The sequence below is a fragment of the Staurois parvus genome, unplaced genomic scaffold (assembly GCF_062004578.1).
Source record: "Staurois parvus isolate SC_StPar_1 unplaced genomic scaffold, SC_StPar_1.0 ptg000288l, whole genome shotgun sequence".
Taxonomy (NCBI): Eukaryota; Metazoa; Chordata; class Amphibia; order Anura; family Ranidae; genus Staurois; species Staurois parvus.
The window spans coordinates 321948-344075 of NW_028318084.1; the positions used below are offsets into that span (position 1 = coordinate 321948).

At 44.6% G+C, this 22128-nt stretch overlaps 1 protein-coding gene across 1 annotated transcript in view; it reads left to right on the plus strand.

Moving 5' to 3' along the window:
- The first annotated feature begins 3783 nt into the window (after positions 1-3783).
- ITGA9 (integrin subunit alpha 9) overlaps positions 3784-22128 on the plus strand; it is a 694926-nt gene continuing 676581 nt past the window's right edge. Inside the window, exon 1 of the mRNA XM_089682391.1 lies at positions 3784-4036. Within this exon, the coding sequence (XP_089538517.1) occupies positions 3876-4036 (161 nt within the window). The 5' untranslated portion in view covers positions 3784-3875. The remainder of the gene's footprint in view (positions 4037-22128) is intronic.

The following is a 22128-nucleotide window of genomic DNA, read 5'->3' on the forward strand; positions in this document are numbered from 1 at the left end:
GATCCTTCAGCTGAGAGGAGGGGAGGCAGAAGGGGAGGAAGAAAGGGCAGAGGAAGATGCTGGGTGTCTGGGGCCAGGGCAGCAGCTGAGCTGCAGCTCCTTCCAGTGTTTCTCTCAGATGCAGTCCCTTACTGCAAGCCGGCTGGCAGCTGTCGATCGCTATAAAGTTTTGTGACTCTGTCTCTATTTTTGTTTCTTTTTCTGTCTGATTCGTTAATACAGTTAATTTATATTTGGTTAATATAGATTTTGTCTTGCCATCTGCCCTATAGCAGAAATACTGCTACAGGGTGGCACAGCTGTGCAAAATTACGTATATATACACACATGTGATTTGCATCTCTGGGTAGGGGTCGCACGTGCGGGACTCGGTGATAGTCGGCAGGGCTGAGAGGGGAGAGATCTGTGTGTAAACAACACAGGTCTCTCTCCTGTCAGCATGGGCATGCTGCTGTGTATCTCTCTGCACAGAAGAGAAATACAAAGCAGCATGTCTCCCTAGTAAAACACAGCACACAGTAAAAACACACAGCACACAGTTAACCCTTCAATCGCCCCAGATCAGGGGCGGACTGACACCTCATGGGGCCCCCGGGCAATAGGGGATCATGGGGCCCCTGTGTCCTTGCCCAAACTCAAAAAAGCCTATGAAAAAGGTACCAGGGGCATCTCATGGGGCCCCCTACTGACCCCAGGCCCTTGGGCAGTGCCCGAGATTCCAAATTGTCAGTCCGTCCCTGCCCCAGATGTTAACCTCTTCCTGCCCAGTGTCATTAGTACAGTGTCAGTGCTTTTTATTAGCACTGATCACTGTGTTAGTGTCACTGGGGATGTCAGTGGCCATTAGTCAGTTCCCTCCAAGTATCAGAATGCCCGCTACAAGTCGAGTGATCGCTGCCATTACTAGTATATAAAAAAAAAGAAATTCCACTATATATATATATATATATATATATATATATATATATATATATATATATATATTTGTAGATGCTATAACTTTCATGTAAACCAAAAATTATACACTTATTGGGATTTTGTTTTTAGCAGACATGTAGCAGAATACATTTTGGCTTAAATTTATGAGGAAATTAGATTTTTTTAAAATTTTTTTACTGGATATGTTTTACAGCAAAAAGTCAAAAATATTGTGTTTTTCTCAGAATTGCCGGTATTATTTTTTTTATAGTGCAAAAAACAAAAACAAAAAAAAACACACAGAGGTGATCAAATACCACTGAAAGAAAGCGCTATTCGTGGGGGGAAAAAAAATTACATTAATTTCATCTATGTACACGACCGTGCAATTATCAGTTACAGTAACGCAGTGCAAAAAATGGCCTGGTCAGGAAGGGGGGGGGGGGTAAATCCTATGGAGGACAAGTGGTTAATATTGGTGCTGGTTAACCTTTTTTGGATACTCTAAAGTGACTATTTTGTGGAACTAGTAGGACTGTTAGGAATTATTTAATATTTATTTTTTCCTCTTTGTGAAACTTTCCCGCAACACTGATATTGTGCAGCTTTTCACTATCCTATTTTTGTTTTTGATTTTTGTTGTTGTAACTATATTTGTGCCCTCCTATCCCTCTTGTATTGAACTGTATTGTTGCTGTATTGTCTCCCTTTATTTTGTAAAGCGCTGAGCAAACTGTTGGCGCTATATAAATCCTGAATAATAATAATAATTGTAAAACAAAATAAAATTTATTATGGAAAAAAAATATTGATGACATCTTATGGCATTTTTTTTGTGCAAATTAAAAGAAATGTAGCAGTTTCATGTTTTGTTGATCTAATATTTTCTACTGTTTTTTAAAAATATATATTTTTATTTTTTTTTGGGGGGGGGGGGGGCAAGTAGCTGGTTTTGCCTAGGGTGCAAAATAGTGTAGCACCGGCCTTTGTTGCACTCATAGCTGTCTTGGGCCGCATGCGTCCAGTGGGCTGTGGGTTGGACCAGGGGCGGACTGACTGTTTGGAAACCAGAAATGCTTCCAAAAAAATGCAGCAGTGGAAGAGTATACAAAATGCAGCTGTTTCTTTACCCCCCACTGACTGTGCGACTGCTTTATACTAAGGCTCCATGCACACGGGGTGTTTTAATAATGCTGGTAGCGTTAGCTGTGGAAAGTCACATTAAAAACATGGGTTTTCAGTGGTTTTTAGCATTAGTGTTTAGCCACATTTGCGTTTTTTACCAAAGCCAATTTTTTTTTTTTTTGCTCAAAATAAAGTCCAAAACTGCTGGTGTGCCGCATTGTACCACTGATTACAGCCTATGTGTGCATGGACAGCACAGTGGCTAAATGGTTAGCACTTCCACCTGGCAGTACTAGAGTTGTTGGTTTGAATCCCAGCCACGGCACCCCCTCCCTGGAGTTTGCATGTTCTCCCTGTGCCTGTGTGGGTTTCCTCCAGGTACTCCGGTTTCCTCCCACACTGCAAAGACATGCTGGTAGGTTAATTGGATCCTGTCTAAATTGGCCATTATATGAATGTGAATTAGGGACCTTAGATTGTACACCCCTTGAGGGTTAGGGACTGATGTGAATGTACTATATATGTAAAGCGCTGCGTAAAATTGATGGTACTATTTAAGTACCTAAAATAAATAAATATGTACAGATAGCTGCGGTACATCACTCCTGGACAGGGGCGGACTGACCATTTGGAAACTCGGGCACTGCCCAAGGGCCCGGGGTCCGTAGGGGGCCCCATGAGATGCCCCTGGTACCTTTTTCATAGGCTTTTTTTTTTGTATGGGTTTCCTCCAGGTACTCCGGTTTCCTCCCACACTGCAAAGACATGCTGGTAGGTTAACTGAATCCTGTCTAAATTGGCCATTATATGAATGTGAATTATGGACCTTAGATTGTACACCCCTTGAGGGTTAGGGACTGATATGAATGTACAATATATATGTAAAGCGCTGCGTAAATTGACGGCACTATATAAGTACCTGAAATAATTAGTAATAATGTGTGCATAGACACATATGACAACATGCTGGGGAGCAGGGGCGGACTGACCATTTGGAAACTCGGGCACTGCCCGAGGGCCCGGGGTCAGTAGGGGGCCCCATGAGATGCCCCTGGTACCTTTTTCATAGGCTTTTTTAAGTTTGGGCAAGGACGCAGGGGCCCCATGATCCCCTATTGCCCAGGGGCCCCATGAGCTGTCAGTCCGCCCCTGGGTTGGACAACCCTGATGTAAACCGTGGTGTAAATGGTCGGTGCTTTATAAATAAAATGGCTCATACAGGGGCGGACTGACAACTCATGGGGCCCCCGGGCAATAGGGGATCATGGGGCCCCTGTGTCCTTGCCCAAATTCAAAAAAGCCTATGAAAAAAGGTACCAGGGGCATTTCATGGGGCCCCCTACTGACCCCGGGCCTTCGGGCAGTGCCCGAGTTTCCAAATGGTCAGTCCGCCCCTGGGGCCCCATGAGATGCCCCTGGTACCTTTTTCATAGGCTTTTTTAAGTTTGGGCAAGGACACAGGGGCCCCATGATCCTCTATTGCCCGGGGGCCCCATGAAGCTGTCAGTCCGTCCCTGGGTTGGACAACCCTGATGTAAACCGTGGTATAAATTGTCGGTGCTCTATAAATAAAATGGCTCATTCCATCACGTATCCCAAAAAGAAAGTCCCTTTAAATCCTCGGCGTGCAATCTGTAAATGGACCAGTAGATGTCGCCGGAGCTCCGATCCCCCCCTTTGTAGCGGAGTTCTTGTTCTGCCCACTCCCTCGCTGCACGGACTGGGTTTGGTTCCTCTCTAGTATTTGGCCAGAACGTAGTCCCAGGTCCCCCCTGCACAGTCCTGTGTGATCGGGAGAATTGGCACAGCTGGCACCTCTGCTGTGGCTCGGGATGGCTGGATGGAGTGTCTGCAAAGTCCTGCAGGGATCGCTTCTGCTAACTTTGGCGGTGTGCTATAACATTGATCTGGATCACCCGATCGTCTATCAGGGTCCCAATGGCTCGTTTTTTGGATATTCTGTTCTAGAGCATCACCATGATGACACAAGATGGTAAGAAGTTTTTGTTTATTAAGTCACTTTGTAGGTGTATGTCACATGTGGGGAGCCCATTCCCTGTGATCGGAGGGAGATGTTGTTTGACAGTTGTGGCACTGCTATGGACACATGGCCTTTAGGACTATGCACCCCTGATATTCCATTCTCATGAGCATTTCTCTTCAAAGCCATGGGAAGTTTCAGTCCTATATACACCATACGTCTATATAATGGCTGTGATCTCATCCATCCTGCATGGGTGCCTATGAATGCCTCCATTCTGATCCTGTATGGGGGCTGGCTACAATCAGGAGTTCATTTAGTTTGCATGTTCTCCCTGTGCCTGTGTGGGTTTCCTCCGAGTACTCTGGTTTCCTTCCACACTCAAAGACATGCTGGTAAGTTAATTGGATCCTGTCTAAATTGGCTCCAGTATGTGTATGTATGAATGTAAGTTAGGGACCTTAGATTGTACACCCCTTGAGGGTTAGGGACTGATGTGAATGTACAATAATATAATTTATTTATTTTATTACAGGTACCTATATAGCGCCATCAATTTACGCAACGCTTTACATACATATATTGTACATTCACATCAGTCTTTAACATGGGTGGACTGACCATTTGGAAACTCGGGCACTGCCCAAGGGCCCGGGGTCAGTTGGGGGCCCCATGAGATGCCCCTTGTACCTTTTTCATAGGCTATTTCAAGTTTGGGCAAGGACACAGGGGCCCCATGATCCCCTATTGCCCGGGAGCCCCATGAGTTGTCAGTCCGCCCTTGGTCCCTAACCCTCAAGGTGTGCACAATCTAAGCTCCCTAACTCACATTCATACATACTAGGGCAAATTTAGACAGAAGCCAATTAATCTACCAGCATGTCTTTGGAGTGTGAGAGGAAACCGGAGTACCCGGAGAAAACCTATGCAGGCAGGAAGAACATGCAAACTCCAGGCAGGAGGTGCTGTGGTTGGGATTCGAACCAATGACTGTAGTACTGCCAGGCGAAAATGCTAACCATTGTGATATAGATATACAGGGACAGCAGATAAGAGACGCTAATTTATTTCACGTACATATATATGGCCGTCAATTTACGCTGCAGTGCTATATATATATATAGTGCTGCGTAAGTTGATGGCCATATATATGTACCATAAATAAATTAGCGTCTCTTATCTGATGTCCCCATAATAATAATGACAAGCTCTCCTATGAAAAAAAGGGTACATGTCTGTTAATTCACCGGATTTATTATATATCTATACCCACTTTACTGACATCCTAGCTAAGTAATTAGTTTTAAATAAAACTTTTAAACTATGTTAACTATATAGAAAATATAAATCCGGTGAATTAACAGACAAGTACCAAAAAAAAAAAAAAAAAAGTTTCACCATCAGCCAATAAAGAAAGCGATCATCAGAAAAGTCTCAGAGTCTGGGAAGACTGTCATTGAACTGGGACTTTTATGATGGTCACTTTCTTTATTCGCTGATGGTGAAACTTTTTTTTACATAGGAGAGCTTTTTATTATTATTATTAGTACGGGGTATGAGGAATACTGTTCATCAGTCCTATAATCTGTAGATTTTAGCAACATGTCAATGGGACATTTTGTGATGCAATGCAAAGACAGTTTGCAAATGGTTTATAAAAACGAATGGATTGGGTTTGGTTTCCAAAAAAGAAATATAAATAACCTGAGGAGTGGGTGGCCTGGATTCCCCCACCTCTTGGTTAGTTGTAGATGGTCTCAGATGTCACCTATTGTAGTTGACCTTCCAGTGGGCCAGAGTTCGCAAGCGTTTTCAGATTGGGAACTTAATGAAGACTTGGACATTGTTTAATGATTTGGATTGTAAGCTCTTGCGATCAGGGCCCTCCTATCCCTGTTGTCTCTTACTTAGCTGTAATCTGGTTCAGATGTCATCTACTGTCGTTGACCTTCCAGTGGGCCAAAGTTCACAAGCGTTTTTCACACTGGGAACTTAATGAAGACTTAGACATTGCTTTATGGAAACTGATTTGGATTGTAAGCTCTTGTGAGCAGCGCCCTCCTATCTCTGATGCAAGTGTATTTTTAACGCAGTTTGAATTGTAGCTGTGTATAAGTGCGTAGTGCAGCGACCGTCAGCTGGAACCGAACAGAATCAGCAAGGGAGAATGTCACCAGCACACCAAGGATCACCAATATGGGTCAAAACGTTTTAATAAACGATCACATAGTTACAGCAAGGCAACGTTTAGGAGTCTCGCAGGACCCCTCCATCAGGCATGTGACCGATAAAGGGGCCTGCAAGACTCCGAAACGTTGCCTTTCTGTAACTATGTGATCGTTTATTAAAATGTTTGGACCCATATTGGTGATCTTCGGCATGCTGGTGACATTCTCCCCTCCTATCCCTGTTGTCTCTTGCTTGGCTGTAGACTGGTTCAGATGTCATCTTCTGTCGTTGACCTTCCAGTGGGCCAAAGTTCACAAGTTTTTTCGAGACTGGGAACTTAGTGAAGACTTGGACATTTTACAGATATTGATCTGGATTGTAAGCTGCACCCTCCTATCCCTGTTGTCGCTTGTTTAGCTGTAGCCTGGCTCAGATGTCACCTACTGTAGCTGACCTGCTAGCAGGCCAAAGTTCACAAGCGTTTTTTTCACATTGGGAACTAAACACCTGGACATTGTTTAATAGTGAATTATTTAGATTGTAAGCTCTTGCGAGCAAGGCCTTCCTATCCCTCTTGCCTCTTTTTTAGCAGTAGATTGGCTCAGGTGTCACGTACTGTAGTTGACCTTCAAGTGTGCCAAAGTTTCCAAGTTTTTTTGGAAACTAGGAACTAGATGATCCCTTGGACATTGTTTAACCGTTAGATTGTAAGCTCTTGTGAACAGATGCCACTTGTCTTGAATTGTAGCTATACTTTCTACCTGTATTCTGTAAAGCGCTGCACAAAGTGCTAAAACTATGAAAATCCTGTATTCTAATAATATCATCGAGAATAAGCCAAGTTCTAAAAGAAAATTGCAAACAGTAGATTTGCCACATGGTTTAGGACCAGGGGCGGACTGACAACTCATGGGGCCCCCGGGCAATAGGGGATCATGGGGCCCGTGTCCTTGACCAAACTCAAAAAAACCTATGAAAAAGGTACCAGGGGCATCTCATGGGGCCCCCTACTGATCCCAGGCCCTCGGACAGTGCCTGAGTTTCCAAATGGTCAGTCTGCCCGTTTAGGACACAGCAGTGTTGGGTTCTGTTCACATTAGTGTGGTGCATTGTAAGTGCCTTTTTAGTTGCGTTACCATTGAAGTGTCTTTTTATGCACCACACCTAAAATGCACAGGTGTGAAGGGGGCCTTAAGGTGTATACATCCAGTAATTATAAGGGAAATAGTATTTTTACCAATAGCTGTCTTCATGCTCTCTCACCACATATAGTTAAAGTGAGGTTAATGGTTAGGGAAAAGTAAAATGTGCTTTGCTTTCTGAAAAGCAGGGGCGGACTGACCGTTTGGAAACTCGGGCACTGCCCAAGGGCCCGGGGTCAGTAGGGGGACTGCAAAGCGAAACAACCTTGCAAGCTCTGAGGAAGAAGGGATGCCCTTGGAAATGCGTCAGTGTTCTGAGCGTCTACCCCTAGGATGGAACTCACCCAGGCTGCCTAATGTTCAAGTCCCTTTGAGGACTTGAATACTTGAATTACTTTGCCGTTTGTATCATTCTGTACTGAATAAAATTTGGTTACTGAGGTAATGCACAAGATTGGTGCGCTTTTTGTTTTGTTTCGCTTTGCAGTATTGGTCGGGCTTCCCCAGCCTTGTTTGGAGCTGCACAACCCTATATGCACTGGTGGTCAAATCCGCCACCTATCTGGGTCTCAGAGCGCAGGAGAGTTAGTTTCTGGTCAGTAGGGGGCCCCATGAGATGCCCCTGGTACCTTTTTCATAGGCTTTTTTGAGTTTGGGCAAGGAAACAGGGCCCCATGATCCCCTATTGCCCGGGGGGCCCATGAGTTGTCAGTCTGACCCTGGCTATGAATGAACACAGTGAGTGATCGGCACCAACCACTCATTGTGTTCATTCAAGAAAGGAAGGGGCTGGTAAAAATGACATATTTACCAGACTCTTCCCCACTCTCCATCCTGAAGGATCCTATTGTGTGCTTGCAGCTGCCGGTGGGAAGGAGAGGAGGGAAGCCAGCAGCACTCTGGGGTAGGAAGGGGTTAACATCTGGGCAAAGGGTTAACTGTGTGCGGTGTTTGTTTTACTAGGGAGACATGCTACTTTGTATTGCTCTGCTGTGCAAAGAGAGAGAAAGCAACATGTCCATGCTGATAGAGAGCAGGAGGCGCATGACCTCCTGCTCTCTAGCTCCCTCCTCCCATGCTCATCCATAGCCTCCCCCATCTTCTGGAACTCTCTACCCCAATCAATCAGACTATCGCCTACTTTGCCCACTTTTAGGCGATCTCTGAAAACCTCTCTTCAGGGAAGCCTATCCTGCCGTCAGCTAATAACGGAATCTTCTATTCCTCCTACCAGTCCATCCCCCGCAGGTACTACCTTTTGTACCACTAGCCCCTACCTCTTAGAGTGTAAGCTCCCAGGATCAGAACCTTCCTAACCCTCTTGTATTGAACTGTACTGTTGCTGTATTGTCTCCCTTTATATTGTAAAGTGCTGAGCAAACTGTTGGCGCCATAAATCCTGTATAATAATAATAATAATAATAATAATAATAATAATAATAATAATAATAGGAGAGAGATCTGTGTTGTTTACACACAGATCTCTCCCCTCTCAACTTTAGCAGCAATCACAGGAATCACTGGACGGGACCTGGTGATTGACATCCGCTGCAACCAATGGCATTGTGAGTAGGGCGTCGCACGCGGCGCCCCTACCCAGAAGTTTCAAATCACATATATTTACGTGATTTTGCGCAGAGCAGCCGCCCTCTAGCAGTATATCTACTATAGGGCGGTAGGAAAGTGGTTAAACACAAACCCTAAAATATCAGCAGCCAAAAGTGTGTTGTTCCCAAGTGCATTGACCACATGTGCAAGGTGACCTAACTAGTGACCTGTGATGACCTAGCCTAAGGGTCAGGCTTAGGATAGGGGTTAGGCCTGTCAAGATTTTTTTTTGGCACTGATTCTTCCCATGCTTAACCATTTGCCGCCCGCCCTATGGCCGAATGGCGGCTGGCAAATGTCATCAGCGTTCTGGGTGGAGGCCATATGGCGTCCTCCCGCACATGCACAGATTGCGCTCCTGCAGAGCTGCGCAGCAGCGCAATCTGTCACCGGCCGTGTACCTCAGACACGGCCGATGACAGATCTGAGTACCGGCCCCGTTGCCGGTACCATGTGACCTGCTGTGATTAATCACAGCAGGTCGCATGAGAGTTGTATACAATGAATGGCTTCATTCATGCCATCCATTGTATACTAGTGTCTAGCTGTGAATGGTCACAGCAGGTCACATGCACATGTCATGTGATTAGCAGGGGCCAAATCACAACTAAGCACAAAAAAACAAAACAAAAAAAACCCTGAATGAATTGATGTCATTCAGGTAAATGCATGCTTATAGCAAAGTAATTCTTTGCTATAAGCAAATTGTGTAAAAAAAATAAAAAAAATACTGATCACTTTCCCAAAGTAATACAATGTTACTATGGTAACATTGTACTACTTTAGACATAGTGAAATATGAAAAAAAATATCTTAAAAAAAAAAAAAAAAAAAAGAAAAAAAATTAAATAAAAAAAAATTATATACATATTTTTTGTTTTCATACTGTCACCAGTCAGTGTCCCTGATCACCACCATGCCAGTTATATGATGACGCTGTACTGCACTGGTGACAGTATGTAAAGAAAAAATTAAAAAAAATTAGTTTCACTATTTTTTTTATTTTCCGAAAAATGACAAAAAAAAAAACAAAACAAAAAAACAAAACACAACTTCAAAAAAACTCGCCATGCCTCTTATGAAGTACGTCAGACTGTCTACTTTGCAAAAAGGGGTCATTTGGGGATATCTGTACTGTTCTGACATTTGGGGGATATCTGTACTATTCTGACATTCTTGGACCTCAAGAAATTAGCTTGGCTGTCAGTACTTCAGGATTGATCAATATTCAGATCTATACCATAGTTTGTGAACTCTATAACTTTCCTACAAACTAAATAATACATCCTAATTTGGGTTATTTTCACCAAAGACATGTAGCAGAATACATCTCGGCCTAAATTTATAAAGAACAATTATTTGCAAACTTATAACAGAAACAAAGAAAAATGTGTTATTTTTCAAAATTTTCGGTCTTTTTTTGATAAATTTAGCAAAAAATAAAAACCCCAGCGATGATTAAATACCACCAAAAGAAAGCTCTAGTTGTGTGAAGAAAATTGTAAAATTTTAGTTTGGGTACAATGTTGTATGACCGCGCAATTGTCATTCAAAGTGTGAGAGCGCTGAAACATGAAAACTGGCCTGGGCAGGAAGGTGTACAATTGCCCGGTATTGAATTGGTTAAATCTACCAGTGCTGGGTTTTCAGAGAACATACCAAAGCTGTGATGAAGGGGTCTATTTAAACATTTTCACTCAAGATTCACACAATTTATACCCAAGAATCAATTAGAAAATGTGTGAGTCTTGGGTGAAAGTGTGTGAATGTTGTTGGAAAATCTTTGTTTTCGAAACGTTCAGTTTTCTCATTGTTAGTGGGAGGAAATAGATGATAGTTGTTGACCGAAGTGACCAGAAAGTGTTCAAAAGAACAGGATGATGAACCAACCAATTTCCAAAATGAATGTTTGTTCGATCGGGAAATTCCATTCATATTGAAATTGGACGGTAAAAGCAAATAAAATTCTGAAATACTCTATCAAAAATATTAATCAGATTTTTTATGCTCATTAGAAAAATCGACCAATGTATGGCCAGCAGATGACCAGTTACTAATACTTATATGTTTTTTGTGTCTTTAAAGTGTTACTAAACCCACAACAGTAAAATCAGTCTGTATATGCAGTAAAGCATGCTTGTTATCGGGGTTGCTGTTAGAAACCATGTGGCCCCTAACAGCTAATCTGACAGCCCCCCCAAACCCCCCACAGTTTTATACGCTTCAGTTATGAACAGGGGCGGACTGACCATTCAAGCACTCAGGCACTGCCCGAGGGCCCGGGGTCAGTAGGGGGCCCCATGAAATGCCCTTGGTACCTTTTTTATAGGCTTTGAGTGTGGGCAAGGGCACAGGGGCCCCATGATCCCCTATTGCCCGGGGGCCCCATGAGTTGTCAGCCCGACCCTGGCGTTGAATGAACACAGTGAGTGATCGGCACCAATCACTCAATGTGTTCATTCAGGAAAGGAAGGGGCTGGTAAACGTGACATATTTACCAAACTCTTCCCCACTCTCCATCCTTAAGGACCCTATTGTGTGCTTGCAGCTGCCGGTGGGAAGGAGAGGAGGGAAGCCGGCTGCACTCTGGGGGTGGAGGCACACAGGGGGGGCCTGGGTAGCAGGGGGAAACATATGGTGCACAGGGAAGGTGATGGGTGCAGCGGGGAAGGGGGCAATTACTGGAACTGATCCTGTGTATGGCTCTCTGCAGCAGCTGAAAGCCAGCAGGAAGGAGAGGAGAAGGAGCTTGCTTTCAACTGCTGCAGAGAGAGACATACAGGGGATCAGTTCCAGTGATTACTTCCCCCCCCCCCATGCCAATCACCCTCCCTGCTTACATCTGATTCACCCAGCTGCCTGGGCCCCCCTGCTGGCCTGGGCCCCATACAAGAGGACTGGTGGTACCCCCTTATTCACGGCCCTACTTGTTATACCCAGTGTGGAATCTAAGGGATTTATCCTAGGCATTGTGTAATAAGGATGTTTGATCCTGACTTCTCTGATCCTCCCCTTCTTCCAGTGTCTTCTAAATAACTTCTGATAAGACATATCATGTGGAGTCACTCTGCACATGTTCAGTTTGGTGTGTATTGCTAGAGAGGTTTTTTTCTTTTCTTGGGAGAATGCATGTGATCAGCACAGGGCCAATCAGCACTGTCCAGACAGAGGTCAGGGGTTCTGCACCCTCCCAGAGCAGAATGAAACAAACTCTTCCTCCAAGCTTTAACCAGTGCTCTACTGGACACTCATAGAAGTCACAAGACTGCTCTAACTGCTGATGGGAAACGGTATTTAGCAGTTTAGATTTACTAAAATAATTTAATTTCCATGTTGTGTGTACTGTGAGAAATCAGACATAGTGAATGCGGGGTCCGGGGAGACCAGATATAGTGAATGCAGGGTCCAGGGAGACCGGATATAGTGAATGCGGGGTCCGGGGAGACCGGATATAGTGAATGCGGGGTCCGGGGAGACCGGATATAGTGAATGCGGGGTCCGGGGAGACCGGATATAGTGAATGCGGGGTCCGGGGAGACCGGATATAGTGAATGCGGGGTCCGGGGAGACCGGATATAGTGAATGCGGGGTCCGGGGAGACCGGATATAGTGAATGCGGGGTCCGGGGAGACCGGATATAGTGAATGCGGGGTCCGGGGAGACCGGATATAGTGAATGCGGGGTCCGGGGAGACCGGATATAGTGAATGCGGGGTCCGGGGAGACCGGATATAGTGAATGCGGGGTCCGGGGAGACCGGATATAGTGAATGCGGGGTCCGGGGAGACCGGATATAGTGAATGCGGGGTCCGGGGAGACCGGATATAGTGAATGCGGGGTCCGGGGAGACCGGATATAGTGAATGCGGGGTCCGGGGAGACCGGATATAGTGAATGCGGGGTCCGGGGAGACCAGATATAGTGAATGCGGGGTCCGAGGAGACCAGATATAGTGAATGCGGGGTCCGGGGAGAGCAGATATAGTGAATGCGGGGTCCGGGGAGACCAGATATAGTGAATGCGGGGTCCGGGGAGAGCGGATATAGTGAATGCGGGGTCCGGGGAGAGCGGATATAGTGAATGCAGGGTCCTGGGTTTAGTATCACTTTAACTACTGATAATCTTTCTGTATATGATCCTTAGTTGATGAAATGAATAGCATACAAATAGTACAGATTTCACACATCTACCTGCAGGCTGCAGCAGGTGGCAACCTAAGAACTGAAGAACAGCATAGTGTTGCACCACCTAAGGCCCCATTCACACCTGAGCGTAGCATTTGTGTGCATTTATTCTGCGCGTTTTGTTATGCGGTTTTATATCTGTTTGTGAACGTTTGTGTGTAATTTGTTCAGGCGTTTTGAGTTCTGACGTTTTTGTAAAAGCCAATAGAGAAAAATGTAATCCGTGAAACCAATTGTTTCCATGTTTTGGAATGTCAGAAGAATGCTCTTGGTCGCGTGACGCAACACGCTAAAGTGCACGAAAACGTGCGATTTTTCATGTATTTCTTTGGGAATAAAAACCATGCCAAAAATGCATCAATCTACCTGAATGGAGCTACAAAACTTTTTTGAGCGTCAGGCGTTCTGCTTTGGGTGACTTGGAGTGGAGATTATGAACCATCTCCATAGAATAATATTGAGGTTTTTCCTCAAAACGCTTAGGCGCGAATAGGGCCTTAGACTGGGCTTCCACTGATGCCGTGCGGGAAACGCTGCAAATCCTGTGCGTTTCCCACACCGCATTGCAATTGCATGGTGTTCATACGACCTTGAGCGGGTGTCAATGTTAAATTAATGACACCCTGAAACAGATCGCGATTGCCAGAAGTTGCATCGCATGGGTGAGAGCACCCATGCGATGCGATTCAGGTGCGGGTAAAAAAGGGTCCTGTATCTTTTTGGTGCTGATGTGATACAATTTGAGCCATACAAAATGTATGGCTCAAATCGCACAGCCCAGACATTGTATGTCACTGTATCCTGCACTGCATTAGTGTGAACCCAGTCTTAAGCAGTGATGGGAGCGCCAGTGATTGGTGATAGACAAACCAGTAATTTAGGCAAATCAGCTATGACAAGTGGAGCGCTGGTGTTTAGTGGGATGAAAAAAAAAAGTAATGGTTCACTTGGTGGTTGCACCAGGGGCGGACTGACCATTTGGAAACTCAGGCACTGCCCGAGGGCCCGGGGTCAGTAGGGGGCCCCATGAGATGCCCCTGGTACCTTTTTCATAGGCTTTTTTGAGTTTGGGAAGGACACAGGGGTCCCATGATCCCCTATTGCCCAGGGGCCCCATGAGTTGTCAGTCCGCCCCTGGGTTGCACTATTGTCATTTGACAGTGGTTGACTGAAGAAGACACTTGTCCATTAACTGCTTTCCCACCGACCTATAGTAGAAGTACTGCTACAGGGTGGCAGGCAGGGGGGGACTGACCATTTGGAAACTCGGACACTGCCCGAGGGCCAGGGGTCAGTAGGGGGCCCCATGAGATGCCCCTGGTCCTTTTTTCATAGGCTTTTTTGAGTTTGGGCAAGGACACAGGGGCCCCATGATCCCCTATTGCCCGGGGGCCCCATGAGTTGTCAGTCCGCCCCTGGTGATTTGAAGTGATTTGCATTTCTGGGTAAGCAGCACGCACCACCCTGCCCGCATCGCCATTGGTGGCTAGCGATGTCAATCAGTGGGTCCTGGGCAGGGATTCCACGCCGCCACCCGGTGATCGCCGTGTAAAACTGGCAGGAGAGAGACCTGTGTGTAAACACAGTTCTGTCTCCTGCCAGCAAGGACATGCTGTGTTGTATCTCTCTGCACAGCAGAGCAATACAAAGCAGCATGTCTCCCTAGTAAAACACACACAGCACATAATGTTAAACAGCACACTGTGTCAGTTCTTTTTATTAGCACTGATCACTGTATTAGTATCACTGGGGATTTCAGTGGCAATTAGTTCCCACCCAGTGTCAGAATACCCGCCGCGGTCCCGCTATAAGTCACTGATCGCCGCCATTACTAGTATAAAAAAAAAATTCCAGTACAGATATCACCATTTGTAGATGCTATAACTTTCACATAAACCAAATTAATATACAGTTATTGGGATTGCAGAATACATTTTGTCGTAAATTTATGAAGAAAGTTTATTTTTTTATTTTTTTTTTACTGGATATGTTTTATAGTAAAAAGTAAAAAATATTGTTTTTTTTTCTTTTTTTCAAAATTTTCTTTTCTGTTCATAGCACAAAAATTAAAAAAACTGCAGAGGCAATCAAATATCACCGAAAGAAAGCTCTACACAGTGTTCCAAATTATTATGCAAATGATATTTTTCTCATTTACCTAAATAATTGATGTAAATAACAGTCAGCATAATTCTCATGTTATCAACTATTAGGAGGTTTGTTCAATAAAATGTGAATTGTACTCTTAATAACAGGATTTTTGTTCCAAATTATTCCGCACAGTAAGTTTCAAAACACTTTATAGGTTGTAAAGAACTGAAAATTGTCATTTGTTGTGTTTGCAGCATATTTACTGAAATCAAAAGCTATTTCAATCAAACTTTTAACAACATTGTAACTTTGTAAACATTTGAACAGGTCAGGTTACATTGTAACATAGGAGCCCTTATCTGATAGCAGATCACAAGTCTGGCATCCATTGAACTTGTGAGTTTTTGGACAGTTTCTGCTTGAATTTGTTTGCAAGATGTCAGAATAGCCCCCAGAGCTGCTGTTTGGATGTAAACTGCCTCCCACCCTCATAGATCTTTTGCTTGAGGATGCTCCAAAGGTTCTCAATAGGATTGAGGTCAGGGGAGGATAGAGGCCACACCATGACTTTCTCTCCTTTTATCCCCATAGCAGCCATTGATGCAGAGGTATTCTTTGTAGCATGAGATGGTGCATTGTCATACATGAAGATGATTTTATTACGGAAAGCATAGTTCTTCCTTCTGTACCAGGGAAGAAAGTGGTCAGTCATAAACTCCACATACTTTGCAGAGGTCATCTTTACACCTTCGGGGACCTTAAAGGGGCCGACCAGCTCTGTTCCCATGATTCCGGCCCAAAACATGACTCCACCACCACCTTGCTGACGTCGCAGCCTTGTTGGAACAGGGTGGCCGTTCACCAACCATCCACTACTCTATCCATCTGGACCATCTAGGGTTGCACGGCACTCATCAGTGAACAGGACTGTTTGGAAATTAGTCTTCATGTATTTTTCTGCCCAATGCAGCCGTTTCTGCTTGTGAGCATTGGTTAGTGGTGGCCGAATAGAAGGTTTATACACAGTTGCAGGACTCTGGAGGACTCTACACCTTGATGTCTGTGGGACTCCAGAGGCACCAGCAGCTTCAAATATCTGCTTGCTGCTATGTAATGGTATTTTAGCAGCTGCTCTCTTGATCCGATGCATGGATCTGGCAGAAATCTTCCTCAATGTGCCTTTATCTGCACCAACCAGTCTGTGCTCTGAATCAGCCACAAATCTCTTCATAGTGCGATGATCACGCTTACGTTTTCGTGAAATATCGAATGTTTTCATATCTCGTCCAAGGCATCGAACTATTTCACTCTTTTCAGCAGCAGAGAGATCCTTTTTCTTCCGCATATTGCTTGAAAATGGTGCTCTGCTTAATAATGTGGAACACCCTCCTTTAGTAGTTTTTCCTTAAATTGGGCTCACCGGCCAATCTAATGATCACAGGTGTCCCAGATTGTTTTCAGTGATCAAAAGAGCCCTGACACACAATGCCATCCATGAGTTAAACTGAAAAACAAAATATTTCATCTTTGTGACACTTAAATAGAATTTGCATAATAATTTGGAACACGGTGTATTTGTGGGAAAAAAAGGAAATCAATTTATGTACAGCGCTGCATGACCGCACATTGGTCAGTTAAAGCAACGCAGCGCCGTATCGCAAAAAATGGCCAGGTCAGAAAAGGGGGGGTAAATCCTCTGGAGGACAAGTGGTTAGGTTGGATAAAAAAAAATTCCTAAACTCACAGGATTTGAAGGTTCACACCTAGTAGAAGGCATATACAGTAGTTCACCGTTCCAGTAACCATGCAAAGCTGAAATATCAGATTCGGATGTAGATGTGTGTGCAAGAATCAAACTGTGAATTGGGTTGTATTTTCGGTATTTAATCTTGCTCCCATCATGACTTCAAACCTATGTGAAATGCTATCCGTTCTTCACTACATCAGAAGAATTAGTCATACCACGACTGCTTGCTTTGGAAACCTTTATTGCTCAGTAAAGTGGACAAATCTGATCGTAATGTGAAAAGTATGACTGTAAACTACACTAGCTCAGCTCTCCCAGGCCCACGTTGCTTACCTCTCTTAACCATTAGCTGCCCAGCCTATAGCCGTTTGGCGGCGGCAAAAATGCTTCACCTTTCCGGGTGCACACCATTTGGCGTGATCCAGCACATGCGTAGTTCGCGCGGTTGGAGAGCCGCGCATCCTGTCACCGGCCGTGTACCTCGGTCGCGGCCGATGACAGATCTGAGTACTGGCCCCTGTTGCCGGTACCATATGACCTGCTGTGACCAATCACAGCAGGTCACATGACAGTTGTATACAATGGATGGCTTCATTCATGCCATCCATTGTATAAGAGTGCCTAGCTGTGAATGGTCACAGCAGGTCACATGCACATGTCATGTGATTAGCTGTGGCCAAATCACAGCTAAGCACAAAAATAAATTATATATATATATATATTTTTTTTTTTTTTTTTTTCCCATACTGTCACCAGTCAGTGTCCCTGTTCACCGCCATGCCAGTTATATGATGACGCTGTACTGCACTGGTGACCTTATGTAAAAAAAAAAAAAAAAAAAAAAAAAAAAAAAAAAAAGTGAAAATAATTTTTTTCATTTTCCGAAAAATTATGACCAAAAAAAATACAGCTTCAAAAAAAACTCGCCATGCCTCTTATGAAGTACGTCGGACTGTCTACTCTGCAAAAAGGGGTCATTTGGGGGATATCTATACCGTCCTGACATTTGGGGGATATCTGTACCGTCCTGACATTTGGGGGATATCTGTACCGTCCTGACATTCTTGGACCTCAAGAAATTAGATTGGCTGTCAGTACTTCAGGATTGATCAATATTCAGATCTATACCATAGTTTGTGAACTCTATAACTTTCCTACAAACTAAACAATACATCCTAATTTGGGTTATTTTCACCAAAGACATGTAGCAGAATACATCTCGGCCTAAATTTATGAAGAACAATTATTTGTAAACTTTTATAAACCGAAAAAGAAAAACGTGGTTTTTTTTTTCAAAATTAGTTTTTTTTTTGTTAATTTAGCAAAAAATAAAAACCCCAGCGGTGATTAAACACCACCAAAAGAAAGCTCTAGTTGTGTGAAGAAAATGATAAAATTTTAGTTTGGGTACAATGTTGTATGACCGCGCAATTGTCAAAGTGTGAGAGCGCTGAAACCTGAAAACTGGCCTGGGCAGGAAGGGGGAAAATTGCCCGGTATTGAATTGGTTAATGAGAAGGTTGCCTTTTTGTAGTTCTTAGCAAGGCTTGGCAGGAACTGCTCAGATTTGGACAGAAATGTGGATGCTGATTTAGCGCTTTTGACAAATAGGGGAAGTGATAAGAATCAGCATCTCATATAGAGGCCAAGTCATCAACAGAGTTCAGTTAGCACCTATGCCTGTATTTACCAAAAGAAACGTTTTGACTACAGAAGTGCTATTTGCATTACTTATTCATTTTATTCCTGCTACATATGACTACCTTTAGGCTTCTTTCACATGGGCAGTTATTCTGCCGCTTTTAAATGTATGTTTTTTTTAATTTTGGAAATCCAACACTCCTGCCACAGAGATCACTTTTGTACATTGCGTTTATCTGCAATTACATGCGGCTGCGTTTAGCTTGCGGTAGTAAATCCTTGCCTTTTTTTTGTTAATTACACCTTACAAAATATTTGCCTTTTCTAATGCAACTGTTTAGCTATTTTTTCTTTGTATTGCGATTATTTGCATATATGTGGGCAGCACAGAGGCTAAATGGTTAGCACTTCCGCCTGGCAGTACTAGGGTTGTTGGTTCGAATCCCAACCAAGGCACCACCTGCCTGGAGTTTGCATGTTCTCCCTGTGCCTGCGTGGGTTTCCTCCGGTTTCCTCCCACACTCCATAGATATGCTGGTAGGTTGATTGGATCCTGTCAAAATTGGCCCTAGTATATGGATGTGAGTTAGGAACCTTAGATTGTACGCCCCTTGAGGGTTAGGGACTGATGTGAATGTACAATATATATGTGTAAAGCGCTGCGTAAAATTGATGGTACTATTTAAGTACCTGAAATAAATAAATATGTACAGATAGCTGCGGTACATCACTCCTGGACAGGGGCGGATTGACGTTTTGGAAACTCGGGCACTGCCCAAGGGCCCGGGGTCTGTAGGGGGCCCCATGAGATGCCCCTGGTACCTTTTTCATAGGCTTTTTTGAGTTTGGGCAAGGACACAGGGGCCCCATGATCCCCTATTGCCCGGGGGCCCCATGAGTTGTCAGTCCGCCCCTGCTCCTGGATGCTGTCAACTTTATTTTTCCTAAACACATAAAACCGCATGTTATGAAAGCATTGCTAATTCCATTGTGTGAATGGAGCCATAGGGATGCATTGTCTGCATTTAGCTGCGGTAAAGGAGTTCCTCTAAATGCAGCTAAAAAGCTGAAATCCAACCACCTGTGTGAAAGGGGCCTGAGACATGGATAGGTAAATCCAACTTTAAATTAATGAGTTCCTCTAAACGCAGAAGTACTATTTGCTTTTGCTTTTTATTTTTATTCCTGCTACATATGACTACCTTTAGGCTTCTTTCACACGGGGGGTTGTTCTGCCACTTCTGAATGCATTTTTTTTTATTTTGAAAATCCAACACTCCTGGCACAGAGAACACTCACTTTTGTACATTGCGTTTATCTGCGATTACATGCGTTTGCATGCAGCTGCGTTTAGCTGCGGTAGTAAATGCTTGCCATTTTTTTTTTTTTATAAATTAATTACATCTTACAAAATCTTTGCCTTTTCTAATGCAACTGTTTACCTATTTTTTTTGTACTGCGATTATCTGCGTTTATGTACAGATAGCTGCGGCACATCGCTCCTGGATGCTGTCAGCTTTATTTTTCCTAAAAGCATAAAACTGCATGTTATAAAAGCATTGCTAATTGCATTGTGTGAATGGAGCCATAGGGATGCATTGTCTGAATTTAGCTGCGTAAATGACTTCCTTTAAAACGCAGCTAAAAAGCTGAAATCCAACCGCCTGTGTGAAAGGGGCCTTAGACATGGATAGGTAAATCCAACATTAAATTAAAAGAAAGAGGAGGTGTGGGAGCACTAAAGGGGGTAAGAAAACTCTCAGCAACGCAGGCTCCTGCTGCTATCAATCTGCCCAGTGGAGGAGGGACAGAGCCAGGAGAGCCTCGGCTCTTGTGCACATCACTGGATTGGGAATGGGCTGATCTTCTCCTGTGGATCACAGGAGTGCAGTTTGCTCTGCACTCCTGTGAGCTGTTAGCTGACAGCGGGTTAAAGTTCGGTTTCGGCTGGCATCATTCAGCCAGTCCAGGCTGAAGAAAGATCACGACCATATGGTCAGGATCCACCTAGGAGTCTGGACCGGCACCAGGCTCAGCCTCTCAGCAAGCCACTGAAAGGCTGAGCCAGCAGTTCCCACCCCCACAGCCCAGCGCTCCACTGAGTGCTGCTGGGGAAGGGGGACCAGAGCAGACAGCAGTGACAGCAGGGAGAACTGAGAGATAAGCAGTGTTTGATCACTCAGTTCTCAGCCTTAGAGCTGGCAGGAGCGAGATATTTATTTTTGTAACCACTTGCCCTCCGGAAAATTTACTTCCCTTCTTGACCATACCACGCTGCATTACTTTATTATTATACAGGATTTATATGGCGCCAACAGTTTGCTCAGTGCTTTACAATATAAGGGGGCGGTACAATTACAATACATTTCAGTACAGAAGGAATAGGAGGGCCCGGCTCGGAGCTTACAATCTAAAGGAAGGGGGAGGCGATACAAAAAGGTGATAACTGCGGGGGATGATCTGGTGGAGGTGATTCAAGTACAGTTCTTAGGTGGAGGTGGGGTAGGCTTCCCTGCAGAAGTGAGTTTTCAAAGATCGCCTTAAGGCAGACAGGGTGGGGGCTGACCGGACATGCTGTGGTAGGGAGTTCCAGAGGATGGGAGAGGCTCTGGAGAAGTCCTGGAGGCGAGTGTGGGAGGAGGTGATGAGGGAGCTAGAGAGGAGGATATCATGGGAGGAGCGGAGTGGGCGATATCTGTGGATGAGGTTGGTGATGTAGCTAGGGGCAGTGTTGTGGATGGCTTTGTAAGCTGTGGTCAGTATTTTAAATTTTATACGTTTGGTTAGTGGAAGCCAGTGGAGGGATTGGCAGAGAGGAGCGGAGGACACCGAGTGGAGGCCAGTGGAGGGATTGGCAGAGAGGAGCGGAGGACACCGAGTGGAGGCCAGTGGAGGGATTGGCAGAGAGGGGCGGAGGACACCGAGTGGAGGGATTGGCAGAGAGGGGCAGCAGTCGTTGATCGGTTGGTGAGGTGTATGAGTCTAGCAGCAGCATTCATAATAGACTGAAGGGGGGATAGCCTGTGTAACGGTAGACTAGTGAGGAGGAAGTTGCAGTAATCGAGGTGGGATATAACCAAGGCGTGGATGAGTTGTTTTTTGGTGTCATTGGTCAGGAAGGGGTGGATTTTGGAAATGTTATGGAGGTTGAGGCGGCAGGATTTAGCCAGTGAGTGGATGTGGGGCCCAACGGAGAGGTCAGAGTCTAGGATTACGCCCAGCACCCTGGCATGAGGGGAAGGACCAATGGTTGTGCTGTTGATCTTAATGGTAAAGTCATGAGTGGGGGATCGGGGAGGGGGGGGAAATATTACAAGCTCAGTTTTTGAAAGATTGAGTTTAAATGTAGTGATGTGACATCAATGCTGATATGTCGCTTAGTAGATTTGTAATATGTGAGGAGATTGAGGGGGTGAGCTGGGGAGTGGAGAGATAGATCTGGGTGTCATCAGCATAGAGGTGGTATTGAAAGCCATGGGAGGTTATCAGTTGGCCCAGGGAGGAGATATAGAGAGAGAAAAAGG